General features: G+C 41.4%; 2 protein-coding genes across 5 annotated transcripts in view; one reads left to right on the top strand and one right to left on the bottom strand.

Moving 5' to 3' along the window:
• The window catches only part of LOC311592605 (uncharacterized protein), a 141,180-nt gene that overhangs the window by 59,726 nt on the left and 66,325 nt on the right, over nt 1-15,129 (top strand). For 2 of the 4 annotated variants that reach the window (XR_014777460.1, XR_014777461.1), the window contains exon 1: nt 2,538-2,660. The exons of 1 other annotated variant lie outside the window; for it this stretch is intronic. The gene's annotated coding sequence lies outside the window, so the exon portion shown is untranslated. Of the gene's footprint in view, nt 1-2,434; nt 2,661-15,129 lie in introns of those variants that run through there. One more of the 4 variants, XR_014777462.1, reaches the window with a different exon arrangement.
• LOC311592603 (uncharacterized protein C2orf78 homolog) lies at nt 182-7,571 on the bottom strand. The gene is made up of 3 exons (XM_084773227.1): nt 7,437-7,571; nt 3,786-4,544; nt 182-2,625 (listed from the first exon to the last, which is right to left on the bottom strand). Exons 1-3 carry the CDS (start codon nt 7,441-7,443, stop codon nt 737-739), a joined length of 2,655 nt encoding a protein of 884 aa, XP_084629353.1. The 5' UTR covers nt 7,444-7,571; the 3' UTR covers nt 182-736.

Raw genomic sequence — 15,129 nt, 5'->3', positions numbered from 1 at the left:
CCTGTGTGTCCACTGCACACATGTGCTGCCAAGGAACATATACAGAGGAGACAACACAGTAAATAAATTATTAAGTGGCTTTATTATAAAATGGGTGCAAGTTAAGACAAACATATTAATCCAATTAAACCCATTTGAGAGAAAGTCATCCTAATATGTTTTTTCTTTTATGTTGGTACTATATTGTATATACATGAAAGGCTATATTTCATCTCATGAAATAGTAGGAAGAGCTCTGTCCCAAAATAATGGGCTGATGTGAGAAGTTTCAATTGGAATGTACTGTGGCCCCAACCTAAATGTGTTCAGTTTACAGTATAATGGTAGTAAATATACTATGTTCAGTGACTAGTACAATGAAAATGAGGGTGAAAGAGAATAATTTCCTCAACACTATAGATTTTGATGAATTGCTTGAATATTAATAGCTGTGTTTATTTACATATATTACCTTGTAAAACTAAATTAACAATAAAATATCTAAGTTATGAGAAATGAAAAGGGCCTTTATATATACTATGGATTAAAGAACTGACTTAAATTTTTTTGGTCAAATATTTACAGGTATTATAGAAAAAAGGTCTGTTTATTTATGTAAACACAAAAGTCAATATTCATCTACATACCTACATATATACCTATCTCTCTATATATTCAATTTATCCATTGCTATTGGTGTCTATATTTATCCTTATCCATACTGGTAAACAACTTGTTACAAACATTTGGCCTCCTCTTACATTGCATAGCCATAATATTGAGAAATTTCCATGTCCTTCTCCCTCTGAAGGAAAAGCTGCAGTTTCCCAGAGGAGGGGTACTTGACAGCATTCTCTCGCTCCTGCTGAGCTCTCCTCTTCATGGCCTCCCTCTCTGGCCTCTGCTCTTTTGTGATGGGCTGTGAGATAACTGGGCCTGGGATGTCAACTTTCCTCCATGGAATTGGTTGCCGGCTGAAGTCTTGCAGCAGATACTGGGTTTGCGGTTTGCCCGGTGATGGTGCCTTCTTCCTGGCAGCAGAAACAAGCTCTGTTTGGAGTGAAGTGTGAGACGATGCTCTGTCGGGTGGAAGCCTTGATGCAGCAGACTGAGTCACAGTGCTAGACTGGATGGCTTTGGGTACATTAGGTTGTGAGGCACGGGAGGAAATGGGCAGAGTTGGATTGGCAGAGGCCATTGAAGATGTGCTGGCAAGAGATGGTTGGGCTGGCATGACTGGAGTTGGCTGAGCCAAATGGGATGGAGGCTTTACAGGGTGAGCTGCAGTGGGCCTGTGTGATGTCAGGGAAAGGAGCTTTCTAGATACAGGTCTGGCTTGAGGCTTGTCCAGGGTGGGAAAAGGCAGAGGTACTAACTTGACCTTCCCAGGTGGGGGCAGCTCATACTGGGATGAGGTCAGACACTCCCTATGAGCACCTATTTCTGTTCTCTGGGCATTGCCTAGGCTCTTCTCAAGGACTTGACCCTTATATGGCAAATCCAACAATGCTGTTGTGGCTGGGCCTGACCTGGGATCTTTGTTGCTGCTGGAGATTCCCAGGGCCCGGGAGGAGCACGTGCTAGTTTTCTTCTCACTCTTCTTGCCCAGAGGGTGAAAGACTTGCACAGACTCCAGCATGTGCATGCCGAGGTGGGTTCGAGGCTTTTTAAAGCTGTTGTGGCTGAGCTCAGGAGGATTCCTCTTCCTTTTGCTCTTGTGGATGGTGGGTTGCTCTTCTGTCTTGACTCTGTTCTTTGACTGCTTAAGTTCTTCTGTTTTCTTGGAGTTATTTTCTTGGGTCCACTTCATCTTATCTTGCTCCTGTGCTCTAGCTTTGCTGGGTTTGGGTGCCACTCTCTGAGCTTTGCATTCCACGTCATTGGTCCTGTTGTCAGTAGCCCTGTCAATGACTCCAGCACTGGTCACAAACTCCTCTCCCTCCATCAGGTCCCTGGGATGGATTTTGGCCTGAAGAGCTCCATCAAGCAGCTCAGAGGCTTCATGGTCTTTCTTCCTCACCTGCTCTGATGGTCCACTAATAACTATAGAGATGTTCTGGGCCTGATCCCTGCAGGGACCTGTGGAGACTTTGGATTTGGTTGCTGTGGGATCTTGGAATTGTTCTAGGTCTGTGAGGGTGTTGAATAATTGTGGAAGGTGAATATCTGCCACCAGTGTTTTGATGTCTGCAAAGTCGATAGTGGACATCATCACATTGTCCAATGACCCTTGCTCTTCTGGTCCAATGATGCTACCCTCCATACCGGCATTGTCAGAAACAGGCTTCTGCCTTAAGCTCACAGAATCAGTGCAGTCTAGAAGCTGCTGCATGTCAAGGTTTGCTAAAGAGAGGAGTGATGTGTCTTGGTTTTCTTTTGTGCTTTTATGGGTATCCAGAGGCATTGGAAGCTCAGGTTTAGTCTCATCCAAGTTTTTATTCTCTGTTTGTTCCAGGCTTTGGGTTAGAGGCAAGGCCAGGAAATCTGAAGGGCTGTGGATGGAGGCTGTTAAGGACCTGTCCTCATCCACGGGTGTTGTCTTCATTTCGGAAACCTGGGTGTGGGTGTTGCACAGTTCTGGACTCTGCATCAGACTGAGTGTCTGGCCAGAAGATGGCAATCCCAGGGATGCTTCCATTTCCACCACTGAAAAACAAAGTCAAGGAAGAAGTCAGTACCTGGTAAGTGAGATGCTTTCTGGCCCTCTTTTTTTTTTTTTTGAAGTATCACAGCACTCAAGCCCTTTTAGCTGTGTAGAAGGCATCCCTATGAGTTCTGCTTGAACAGCAATGGCAGCACCTCTGTTCACAGACAGATGGTGACTGTTCAGTTTCTGGTGACCATGTCATGCCATGTTTTCTCTCATGTTTTTGTACAGAATTCTCTTGATATGTGCTACTCATTTACCTTCCCCTTTGTCTTTCATACAGTGAGTCTCATTACCTTGGGAGTTAGCTGTTTACCAGGTTGTCTGGTCCATAATGTTCTAGAACTTACATGACAGTACAACTTGTTTCATTTTAGGAAATTACACAGATGACCCCCAAAGGCTGGTTATTATGTGGGTTTAGGTATCCAACTCCATTTGGATACTGCTGTAACACATCATTTCAACAGCCAAAGCGTCCTCTAGACCCAGGTTTCTCAAACTTCTTAAAAGTACATGACAATTGATTTAAGAAATTAAAATCTTTGGTTTTGCATATGCCACAATGTAGAGAACATGCTCTCATTATCATACAGTCTTGGCTATGGATTGGCCCTGAAGTCCCACAGCAGAAGAGAAAAGAAGCAGCAGCTTTGGACAACTTAGCCTTGGTAAATGGGCTGCCCCTAAGTTTGTCTCTACAGTTTCAGGTATAAGATAATGCTTTTAAAAGTGCTTGGAATCTTGGAGGAGTACTTTCTCCATGACAATTTTGAGCTGCACTACTCTGAAGAAGGGTTTGCATTTGTGGAAAATTTAGTTTTACCAGTACAAAAAGTCTCCAGTGTTTTTTAAAGCCCAGAGCAATAGATGAGGAGGAGATTGTAGGTAGTTAGGGCTAGGGACAGATTATCTTTGGAAGTGACATGTGTGGGTGTGGTGAGCTCTGTGAGCATTACTTATACAGGATGCATGCTACAAACTATAACTCTACATTGTCTCTCATTATAGAGTCTGATGATGGTGATGCAAACTAGAGCTGGAATAACCTGTCAAGACTCACATTCTCCTTCTGTGATGAGTCCCCACTACTGAATGCTAGCGCTGAGTCTCCTTAGAGTGCTAATACCATTCCTTCCTCTCCTGGCTTTTTACTCACCTTGAAGACTGGTATCTGTCATCGCTTGAGCCGGTGCAGAGTAGAAGGCAGAGGTGGAAAGTGGTGTTGGCACTTTCTTTGGCTGAATCTCTTTTAGCACCATCACCATTTCTGGTTGCTGGGCTGACGTCTGACTCTCAGGGTAGCACACAGAGCTGTAGGTGTGCAGGCCCTGTCCCCGTTTTCCAGGAATCAAAGGACAAAGGCCATTGTGGTCATAGTAATAGACCTGGCTGCCTTCCTGGTAAGAAGGGGCCAGGCTGTATCCTTGATTTGGCATCTGCAGTGGTATGGCATGGTCAAAGTTGTTAGACAGTGTTGGATACAAAGGGACTATCACATTGGGATCTAAAATTTTATCACGCTCGGCTGTCACAGACAGTGAGGAGAGTGTGGTGTCCGGGTCACTGACAGTCACAGTGAAGTCCTGGAGTGAAGTGGCCCTCCCACCAGTGCTTCCTGTTAGATCCCACTTGAGAGAACCTGGATAGGAAAGCGTGGAGGTGGAGATCTGGCCCTGGTCAGTCAGCACTGTCAGCATAGCCGTGCCAGCATGTTGGTAAAGGTAGGTACTGCCCATAAGAGGCTGCAGAGAAGTGCTGGAGGCTGATGGCAGGAGCCAGGCTGAACTCCCAGCTGAGGTGGAGACCCTGGAGAAGTTGCACACCCTTCCTGCTGAGGGTGTGGAGTTGCTCAGTACAGGTAGAGAAGGCTGCAGAGAACTTTCAGTCCCAAAGAAAGCTGAGCTTTGGAAATTTTCTGTAGGAAGCAAGAAGACAGTGGGAAAATGATGAGACTGACACTTCCTATCTTCCTGTGGAGAGTAGTGCTATCTCCAGTTTGTACTCTTTGGGAGAGTCTGAGACTGATGTTCCCTCACCTGCCTCTTCTTCCTGAGTGGGCATGGAATCTCTAGTTGATTTAGTTCAGCCTTTGCTACAATGTAGACAGTGTCCTACTTTGCCCTGCCTTGTCCTTCTCTTAAATCTGTTGTGACACTTCATCATAACTGTGTACTGGAAAAGAAGTATTTGGAGGTGTGAGAGCTTAGCTTCCCATGCCTTTGCTTCAGTCCTATGCAGATCTTAGTGTATATAAGAAACAGGTCTCAAAAACTGTCCATATCCCTTAGATATTCAAATTTTGGGGCATAAATGCCTTTGAAGTAGGATCTTATGAATCTTTGTATTTCTTCAGTGACTAGTGTTATGTGTCCCTTTTTATTTAGGATTTTATTAATTTGTAGTGTCTGCATTTTTCTTAGTTTGGCTAATGGTTTGTCTATCTTGTTGATTTTCTCAATGAACCAACTCCTGGTTTTGTTGTTTTTTTGAATTGTTCTCTTTTTAATAATTTATTGATTTCACCCAAGAGTTTGATTATTTCCACATGTCTACTTTTCTTGAGTGTTTCTATTTCTTTTTTCTATGGCTTTCAAATGTGTCATTAAGTTGCTTATATGATATATACTCACTTGTAATTGGACACTAGCTCCAAAAGGGATGTCCCATGAAAATCTTCACTTACCCTGAGATTGGATAGATGTGAGGACATCCTTTTGGGACCCTAGGTGAGAGAACTATGGGAGAATAGCATAATAGAAGGACCCAGAGTATCATAGAGACCTACAACAAGAACATCATGGTGGGCGGATCTGGACCCAAGGGCCACTGCCCAAACTACTGCATCAACGAAGGACAATACATGCAGTAAACATTGAACCCTACTCAGATCTAGCCAATGGACAGAACATCCTCCACAGTTATATGGAGAGTGTGGACTGACTGTGACATGAACTCTGGTGCCCCATATTTGACAACATGCGTGTGGTGGGAGTCCTGGTGGCACACAGAGAAAGGACAAACAGGCTACCAAGATGCAACTGATAGATAGCCTATGACCATATAGAGGGGGAGGAGAGCCCCTCAGTCTCCCCCTCAGTCACAGACCTTGCAGGTGGGGGCGAATAAGGTAAAAGCAGGAGGGAGAGAGGAACAGGTTGATACCAGTGAGGGGATAACAACTGAGATGTAATCTGAATAAATTAATTAAAAAATAAAAATTAAAAAAAGAGACAGGCCTCTCAACTTAGTACAGACTGGCCTTAGAGCAACAGAGACTGGCCTCCTTCTGCCTCCGGAATGCTGTTATCTTAGGTGTCTGCCAGAATCTTAAAGCTGTTCTTTCCTATGAGCATGTTTGTTAATAAAAGTGATATATCAGTGATTTTGTATATGAATACTTGCCCATTCTATCTCCTTATTCACCCCTCCATTCTTCCATACTTCGTGACCTCTTTTCATTTAAGTATAACTATTAAACACACACACACACACATACACACACACACACACACACACACACACACACACACAAATATATATATAACCTGCTGATAACATTTCGTGAGGTTTTCATGTATTTAAGGCTGACCTCTTGGGATCTGCTAACCTATTATAGGGTTCATCCTAGAATAATTTGATTCTCTCTATGGTACTGTTAATTGCCCATAACTCTTATAGAGGGTAGCCTTCTGAGGATTCTCCCACCTTTTTCAGTGTGTGCTGAGAAGAGAAGAATTGACTGTGGGGTGCCCAGCCACAGTGATAATACCCAGCATAACCAGGCACTGAAGACTCGGGGAACTCTGTACAAGAGGGAAGGGATAAATTCTAAGAGCCAGGAACCAGAGTGGGAGAGTGCCTTCTGTATATGACAGAGGAACTGCACCCAGACAGCTCTCAACAGTGTGAATACCTAAATAACGCTTAGAAAATGACAATGCTTAAAGCCTTTTGATTTGAAATCTGAAGCTCTCTGTGACACAGGGTTCCAAATTATCAGTTTTCCTTAAGAATCATTTCTGCAATTCTGACTTATTTCCATATTTTCTGACCCCATATCTTTATACTTTGATATGCCTTCTAGTCCCTGTTGGTTTGTCTTTCATGTAATAGCCTCAATATTTTCCCCTCAATAACTGCCCTCTCAGACTCCATTCCCCTCTTAGTTTCTCCCACCTTTTTATATAAGACACACCAAGTATTCTAAGACCCATCAGTCACTCTCTTTCTCTCTTTCTATATTTTTTATTTTGTTTGTGTCAAGACAAGGCCACTGGAGCATAGAGTTGACTTGATCTGATCTTCATTAATTCAGCCCTTACATGTTGTGTTCACTGATGAAGCTGTGGGTGATGTGCACATGTGATGTGGTGATAAGTGCTCCACCATACCTAGTGTAACTGACATATTTACAATGGTACTGAACAGTAACAGGGAAGAAGTAGTGGAGGAAGACCATTACAGTCATTATATGAAGTGCTAGATCCCTGTACACCTTGTTTGCCTTTCTGTTTCTGTTGTATTTAACACTCTAAACAAGGATCAGATTTTATTCCTTGTTCACTTGCCTCTTAAGATTCAGGAGTCCAGAATTCAGAGCATAGTGGACTTGTAATCTCGGTGAGGAGGATGAAAAAACAGTTGAGAGTAAACTTCCAAAATCACATTCTTAGTAAGAACCAAAGCTAAATGTGACATTGAACTTGATGTTTCTATATCAATAGTATCCTTAGTATTCTATTTAAATGTATACTTAATATAAGGAAAGATATGATGAAAACAAACATTTTAAAGTTTCTTTCCTTACCTGACATGGTCAGGGTAGGAGTGAGTAGGAAAAACAGTGATCCAAATTATAATGGAGCAGGGTAAATGGTAGTCCTTGAGCAATCTGCTGACCAAACTAGGCTGTGTCCAGCGTCAGAGAGAGCTCACTGGTCACTGGTCACAGGTGACCTGTGATCCAATTTGTTTACAGGCAGCTCCATGGAAACCCTAAGATTCTACCAGACACTGATAGGGTGAGAGCAAGAATGATGTCATAAATCAGGCAGTAGCCAATGGGAAGGTCAGATTCTGAGCTAAAAGACAGGATTGGATGGAGAAGATGCCAGAAGATAAACAGCAGCCATGAAGGCTGAAGTGTGGGGATGGTGAAGGTTGGTAATCTGCATGGCATTCCTTCTTTCCTTGACTTCTAGCCTAGGAGATCATAGTAGTGCTCCTCAATGAAGCTGTGTTTTTATGCATATGATGTGTCACATTCCAACAAAAATATATCCCATCAGCACACACTGTACATACAGACAAGAAGGAGACTTGTACATACAGACAAGGAGACAGACATCTAGGTTGGGGCAACTCAGTTGAGAAATCATTTCAATTTATCTGAGTTGTGAGCTGTCAGCATCTGTCCATGACAAAAGGATGAAATTAAAATTCTCATTTGTGACTGTGTTGAAGGGCAGGGCTGAGTGTATGGAATGCACTTTGTAGCAGATCATGAACTCCAAGACTCTTCTCTTTGGGTTTCTTGTCCAAGATTCCTTTTTTTAAATCTGAGCTACCAGGCTGGACTCACATTTTTTCTCCTCTGTTTTCATCCTTCTTTGTATGCTTTGGTTCTCGGACCAGTTTGACCCTGCATCCTTACACTCATGGGTGATATCACTGTGAACTTCCCTAAGTGGTCTTCTGTTCATCATGCAAATGCATGTCAAAGTGGATTCTGTATTTAGAACAAACAGCAGAGGAGCAGAAGTTGAGGCTGTAAGCATTCCCTCCTTCATTCATTTATTACTGTTCTCCTGCCCGTACTCTGTGAATCCTTTCTGGTTTCTCTCCTTCTGTGTTCCTGAGCTGGGTTTGTCCTGTAGCACGTGTTGTTCTGGATCTCACTGTGGATTTCCCTCTGTATTCAGACACTTGGGCACTCTGACTCTGTGTCCCTTTGTGTAGAATCGTGGTTGTGAGACACTGAGTCTGACTGCCTTCACTTTTGTTCACAACCGAGTGAAGTGTGGCAGTTACGGTAGCATCTTTCTTCCTGCAACAGCCTCTGTAGAACTTTGGGTTTCCAGCATTCTCTGCCATGCTTGGGTAGAAGACTAGGATAAGTAGAAAGCAGAATACCTGGAGAAAGGAAGAAGGCGTTTGTAGGTACAGATGCTGGGTTACATGAACAAAGACGTTGGTGTTTTGGTTCCTATGTGAGAAAAAGAGGAGCCCATCTCTAAGTATGTCCTCACAGACAGGAATATATTTAGCATTTTGTAGAAATACAGGGAATTGTGTGCCTTTTGTCATTTTGATCTGAGTTGCATCTCCTTTTTCTGTCCCTCACTGGTAGTTTCATAGACTATGGATTTTGACATGGGTCTAGTATGCATTCATAAACATTTCTTATTCTATCTGTGCCCAAAGCAGTAGCTAATATGACAGTGACTATTACCCTTTATTTCAAATGACAATAGAGTCACTTATGCTGTCTTACAGCAATCACATGTGTATTAGAGATTTCACTCAGGTGGTTTCATACTGACCTAGTGCTGTAGCAGGCAGTTGCATGTCTGGCTCAGTAGAACTGTCCCTTCATGCATATCATTTAATGTTGTGTAGTTATGGACAAAACTCTGCAGTAAGAATGTCATTTTCACATGACCCACAAGGAACCCAGGGTAGCAAGAAGACAAGGAGCCATGGGTAGATACAAACACAAAAGACAATGCATGTGCTAGCTACAGTTTATGGAAATTGACTGACATCCACCACATGCTATACTAGTGAGTTTTGCAAGTTTTTTAATCAAGCATTCATAGATGGCATAGATGAAACCAGTGGATAAATGAGAGAAAAATAACCTTCTGCTATCTTGTGTTCCACAATACCCTCTGAATAAGCTATATACATTGGTTTATTTGCAAAAGTATGCTGTGTTGGAGATTGCTCACCTATCATGTGCCCGCTCAGTGACCAGATATGGGAAAGAAAGGAAAATGGGACGTCTGTATCTACAGTGTTGTTCTGGAACTTGTGAGAGATATGCCTAGATTGAGGTGGACATCCAGACACTGACCATGTTCTTGTCTTTGCGTCACTGTGATGAGATTGGGGTGATTTTGCCAGACCCAGTAGGGGTTCTAAGACACACAATAGACCCATTAGAGTCTGACAATGAGGAGTTAAAAAAAGACACATGGCATTTGTTCTGGAGTACAAAGACCTTCTTAATTCTTAAGGTACCATTTCCTATGCATACCCTTGTTCCTTGAATCCTATTTTTTTTTTTTTTTGAGGAATCAGTAGGTACAAGTGATGGGACTTTTTCATGCTATACTGGATCTTGTCAGCCTTTTCCAGGCTTAGTGTGTGACTCTGCAGGAAACACGCCCCCTGAATGAAGGGGCTGTGGTAGGCATTCACAGCCCCTGTCACCCTTTGTAGAAAATGTTTTGTTTCCTGGATGGTATCATTGTATCCTCCAAGTGCCTTATAGATTTGGGACAGCATGTCCACAGAGCGTTAAAGTAAAAGAATTTGAAGGATGAGACATGAGACATCTGAAATGGATGGAGGAGTAAACTGGGTAAAAGAAGATGGGGAGGAGAAGAGAGGTGAAGATCACGTGTCAGGTGGGGAGGTCAGAAAGGGAGAACAGAAATTGAAGAGAGAGTATCTCTGGGCCAGAGAAAGGCCCCTGGGAGTCTGTAATGGTGACACTAGCTGTTTCATAGCACAGGACATATAGAGCCTGAAGTGGCTACTTCCTGTAGCCAGGTGGAACATCTAGTGGAGGGTGCAGGAGACCAACCCATACACAAGACTCACCGGCCAACCAGTGACTGGCCCAACTTGAGTTGCATGCTATGAGAAAGAACTCACCACTGACACTATTATTAATATTCGGCTATACATCCAGACAGGAGGCTAGTGTAACAGTCATCTGAATGCCTTCATCCTGCAGCTACAGAAAACAAATGGACAAATCCATGTCCAAACATTAGGCAGAGCGCAGGGAATCTTATGGAAGAGGAAAAGGAAGGATTGAAAGAATGAGAGAAGTTAACAACACCGCAAGAAAACACACAAAATCAACTGCCCTGGGCCTTGGGCTCACAGAGACTGACCCACCAACCAGAGAGCACCTATGGGACAGATCCACCCACCAACACACATACACACATATGGAGCAGGTATACAATTTGGTCCTCATATGGAACCTCTGATAGCAGGAGAAAGGGCTGTCTCTAACTGTTACTTGCCTTTGAATACCTTTCCCCTAATTGAACTATCTTGTCTAGCTTCAATAGAAAGTGATGTACCCAGCCCTAACATGGTTGTTACCCATGGAAGGTCTCCCTTTCTCTGAGAAGAAAGGGGAGGTGCACAGAGGGAAGGGGAGGGGAGGAGAGAGGGTAAGTTACAACTGGGACATAAAATTAATTAATTAATTAAAAGAAAATAAATGGAGCATCAACTGAAAGCATGATACTTTTTCAAGCAAAGCTTACTAAGTGACACCTTATAAGATGTTGCTGGGTATATGAAGTATTCTACCCTCTCTGTATTTCAGTATGAAATGCCCTTAAATACCAAAACCAGGTCTACTGCATGTTCTACCCATACTGTTTCATGACATTTAATGTATTAGTGATTTTCACATCACTGTAGATTGCAATACTGTCATCAATATCTAAAGGCCAGACCTTGGTGTCCAACAACAAAGGAATAGATAAGGAAAATGTGATGCTACTCACAGTGAAACTATTTTCTACTAAATTAGAACAGGAAATTAAAATCGCCAATTCTACATCTCAGAATATTTTCACTGACTGGAAAGTGCTTGGTGATTTTTTGAATAAATATAAGGCATCTTGTGGCATTCCTGATTTTTGTGTGTGTGTGTATTATATCTCACCTTTCATCACTCATTAGTGGGTTCACAGACTACAGATCATAGCCTGGTTTCTCTATGCATTTATATTTGTTTCTTAATCTATATGTCTTACAAAGTACTATTGTTGATGACAGTACTTATTAGTCCTTACTTTACAATGACAATTGAGCAAGGGGTCTTATTCTCTGTCATTTAAGATTCTACAAATTTAATTTGGACTTTCTGCACACTACATAACTTCTCACACATGCAGTTTGCATGTCAACCACAGGAGAAATGCTTTTCCGTGCAAATAGTTCAATGTTGAGTAGTGGTGGACAAACCCCTGCTGTAGCAATATCAGTAATCAAAGGGCACCTGGAATGCCTTTGTTCTTCAGGCCACCAGATTATTTCAGGGCTGAACATCATTCATTTATGACATCTGCTATATTCTTCCCATTTCTATGCTGTGATGCACTTCCTGAGACCATGAATGAGGAAAGTTCATTTAGGCTTTAGTTTTAGTAGTTTCATAAACACATTGTCCTGAAGAATAGATTCAAGTGGAGTATAAGGTCATCAGAACTGTGCGAAGAAGAAGCTAAGCACACACACACGTGTGTGTGTGTGCGCACACATACATTTGTGTGGAGGAGAAGCAGGAGGGAGAGAAAGAGGGAAGAGAGAGCAAGAAATCCTGTTTTTTCATATCATTATTATTTCTGTGGCTTTTCACAGTCAGCTAAGACTATTATCATCCAGGATTCATATTGATGAATGAGTGTTAATTCCTGTCAGTTTTGTAGTGTTTGTCAGTCCCCTAACATTTATTTGCTTCTTTACTCTTGCAGTTTTTTCTTTCTTGTGGTCTCATAGGGGTATTCATCTCTCCCTTCTGTGTATAGATCATCTTTATGTCAAGTCATCTTCTGGTTAAGTACTGTTATTAGTAGGTATTGATTTCTATGGTTTGTATCATCAAGGAAAGTTCTCTTTCTTCCTTCAAATATGGATGGTTTCTGTGCTGTCATACAAATCTAGGTTAGCTGTAGGTGTCTTTTATGTGATTAAATGGATTATCTATGTTTTCCCTGAGGTTACTATATAAGTTAAAGATGTCACTCTTACTGTGATGTACTTGCTTACATGTGTGTTCTACACTGGGCTAAAATCCACTTATGAGTGAGTGTATACCATGCATGTCTTTTTGAGTCTGGGTTCTCTCCTTTTGGATGATCATTTCTAGTTCCATCCATTTCCTTGCAAATCTCAAGATTTCCTTGTTTTTAATAGCTGAGTAGTATTCCATTGTGTAGATGTGCCACAATTGCTTTATCCATTCTTCTGTTGATGGACATCTATGTTGTTTCCATATGCTGGCTATTATGAATAAAGCTGCTATGAACATAGGTGAGCCAATGTCTTTGTTGTATGGTGGAGCATCTTTTACATATATGCCTTGGAGTGATATAGCTGGATCTTGGGGTAGAAATATTCCAAATTTTCTGAGAAAACATCAGATTGCTTTTCAAAGTGGTTGTACAAGTTTGCACCCCAGCAGTGGAGGGGTGTTCCCCATTCTCTATATCCTCGCCAGCATGTGTTGTCACTTGACTTATTGATCTTCAGCATTTGGAAAGGTGTGAGATGGAATCTCAAAGTCGTTTTGATTTGCATTTCACTGATCACTAGAGATGTTGAGCATTTATTTTAGTGTTTCTCAGCCAATCAATATTCCTTTGTTGAGAATCCTCTGTTTAGCTCTGTTCCCCATTTTTTGATTGGATTATATGGTTTGCTGGTTTATATTTCTTGAGTTCCTTATATATTTTATATATTAGCCCTTTGTTAGATGTAGGGTTGGTAAAGATCTTTTCCCAATCTGTATGCTGTCGCTTTGTTCTGTTGACAGTGTCTTTGGCCTTACGGTAGCTTTTCAGTTCCAAGAGGTCCCATTTATTAATTGTTGATCTTACAGCCTGAGCTGTTGGTGTTCAGTTCAGGAAGTTGTCTCCTGTGCCAATGAGTTCTAGGCTCTTTCGACTTTTTCTTCTAGCAGATTTAGCATGTCTGGTTTTATGTTGAGGTTTTTAATCCATTTGGACTTTAGTTTTGTGCAGGGTGATAAATAAGGATCTATTTGTACTTTTTAAACGTGTAGACCCCCAGTTAGACCAGTACTATTTGTTAAAGATGCTGTCTTTTTTCCATTCTTTGGTTTTGGCTTCTTTGTCATAAATCAAGTGAACATAGGTGTGTGAACCTATTTCTGTGTCTTCAATTTGATTCCCTTGGTCAACCACCCTATTTCTATGCCAGTACCATGCCATTTTTATTACTATTGCTCTATAGTACAAGTTGAGATCAGGGATGGAGATTCCTGGGGAAGATCTTTTATTGTACAGGAGATTGTTTTAGCTGTCCTGGGTTTTTTGTTTTTCCATATGAAATTGAAAACAAATCCTTCCAGTTTTGTAAAATATTGTGTTGGTATTTTGGTGAGTATTGCATTGAATCTGTAGATTGTTTTTGGTAGGATGGTCGTTTTTACTATGTTGATTCTCCCAATCCATGAGCATGGGAGGTCTTTCCATTTTCTGATGTCTTCTTCAATTTCCTTCTGCAGAAACTTGAAGTTTCTTTCATATGAGTGTTGCACTTGCTTTGTTAGAGTGACATCAAGATACTTTATATGATTTATGGCTGTTGTGAGGGGTGGGATTTCCCTAATTTTTTTCACAGCCTGATTTTTTGTTTGTTTGTTTGTCATTAGTATACAGAAAGGTTACTGACTTTTTCATGTTAATGCTGTATCCTGCCACTTTGTTGAAGTTGTTTATCAGCTGTAGGAGTTCGTTGGTATATTTTTGGGGGTCACTGGTGTATGTTATCATAATGTCTGTGTACAGTGAAACTTTAACTTCTTCCTTTCCTATTTGTATCCTCTTGATGTCCTTTAGCTATCTTATTGCTCTATTACTTCAAGTACTATACTAAAGATAAATGGAGAGAGTGGACAGTCATGTTGTGTCCCTGATTTCAGTGGGATTGACTTAAGTTTCTCTCCATTTCGTTTGATGTTGGCCATAGGCTTGTTGTATATTGCCTTTACTATGTTTAGGTATGTGCCTTGAATCTCTGCTCTCTCTAAAACTTTCAACATGAAAACGTGTTAGACTTTTTCAAATGCTTTTTCCACATCTAAAGAGATGATCATGTTGGGTTTTTTTCCCTTCAGTTTGTTTATATGGTTGATTTCATTGGTGGCTTTCTGTATATTGAAGTACACCTACATTCCTGTTATAAAGCAAATTTGGTCATGATGTATGAGTCTTTTTAATGTGATGTTGGATTCAGTTTGTCAGAATTATATTGAGGTTTTTTGTATCTATGTTCACAAGGGAAATTGGTCTGAAATTCTCTTTCTTTGTTGCATCTTTATGTGGCATAGGTATTAAGGTGACTATGGCTTTGTAGAATGAGTTTGGTATGATCCTTCTGTTTCTATTTTGTGTGATAGTTTGAGGAGTGTTGGTATTAGTTCTTCATTGAAGGTCTGGTACTGTTCTGTGCTGAATCCACCTGGACTAGAGGTTTTTTGGTTGGAAGACTTTTGCTGACTG

The sequence above is a fragment of the Acomys minous genome, assembly GCF_964271855.1.
Source record: "Acomys minous genome assembly, chromosome: 2".
NCBI classification, from domain to species: domain Eukaryota; kingdom Metazoa; phylum Chordata; class Mammalia; order Rodentia; family Muridae; genus Acomys; species Acomys minous.
The sequence above is the reverse complement of the archived record's forward strand: the minus strand, read 5'-3'. Positions and strand labels throughout refer to the sequence as shown.

Excerpts from the sequence above, each read along its gene's own strand:
- LOC311592603 (XM_084773227.1), bottom strand. Across the intron at positions 2,626-3,785 it reads GACAGATACCAGTCTTCAAG|TGGTGGAAATGGAAGCATCC; the intron begins GTGAGTAAAAAG and ends TTTGTTTTTCAG.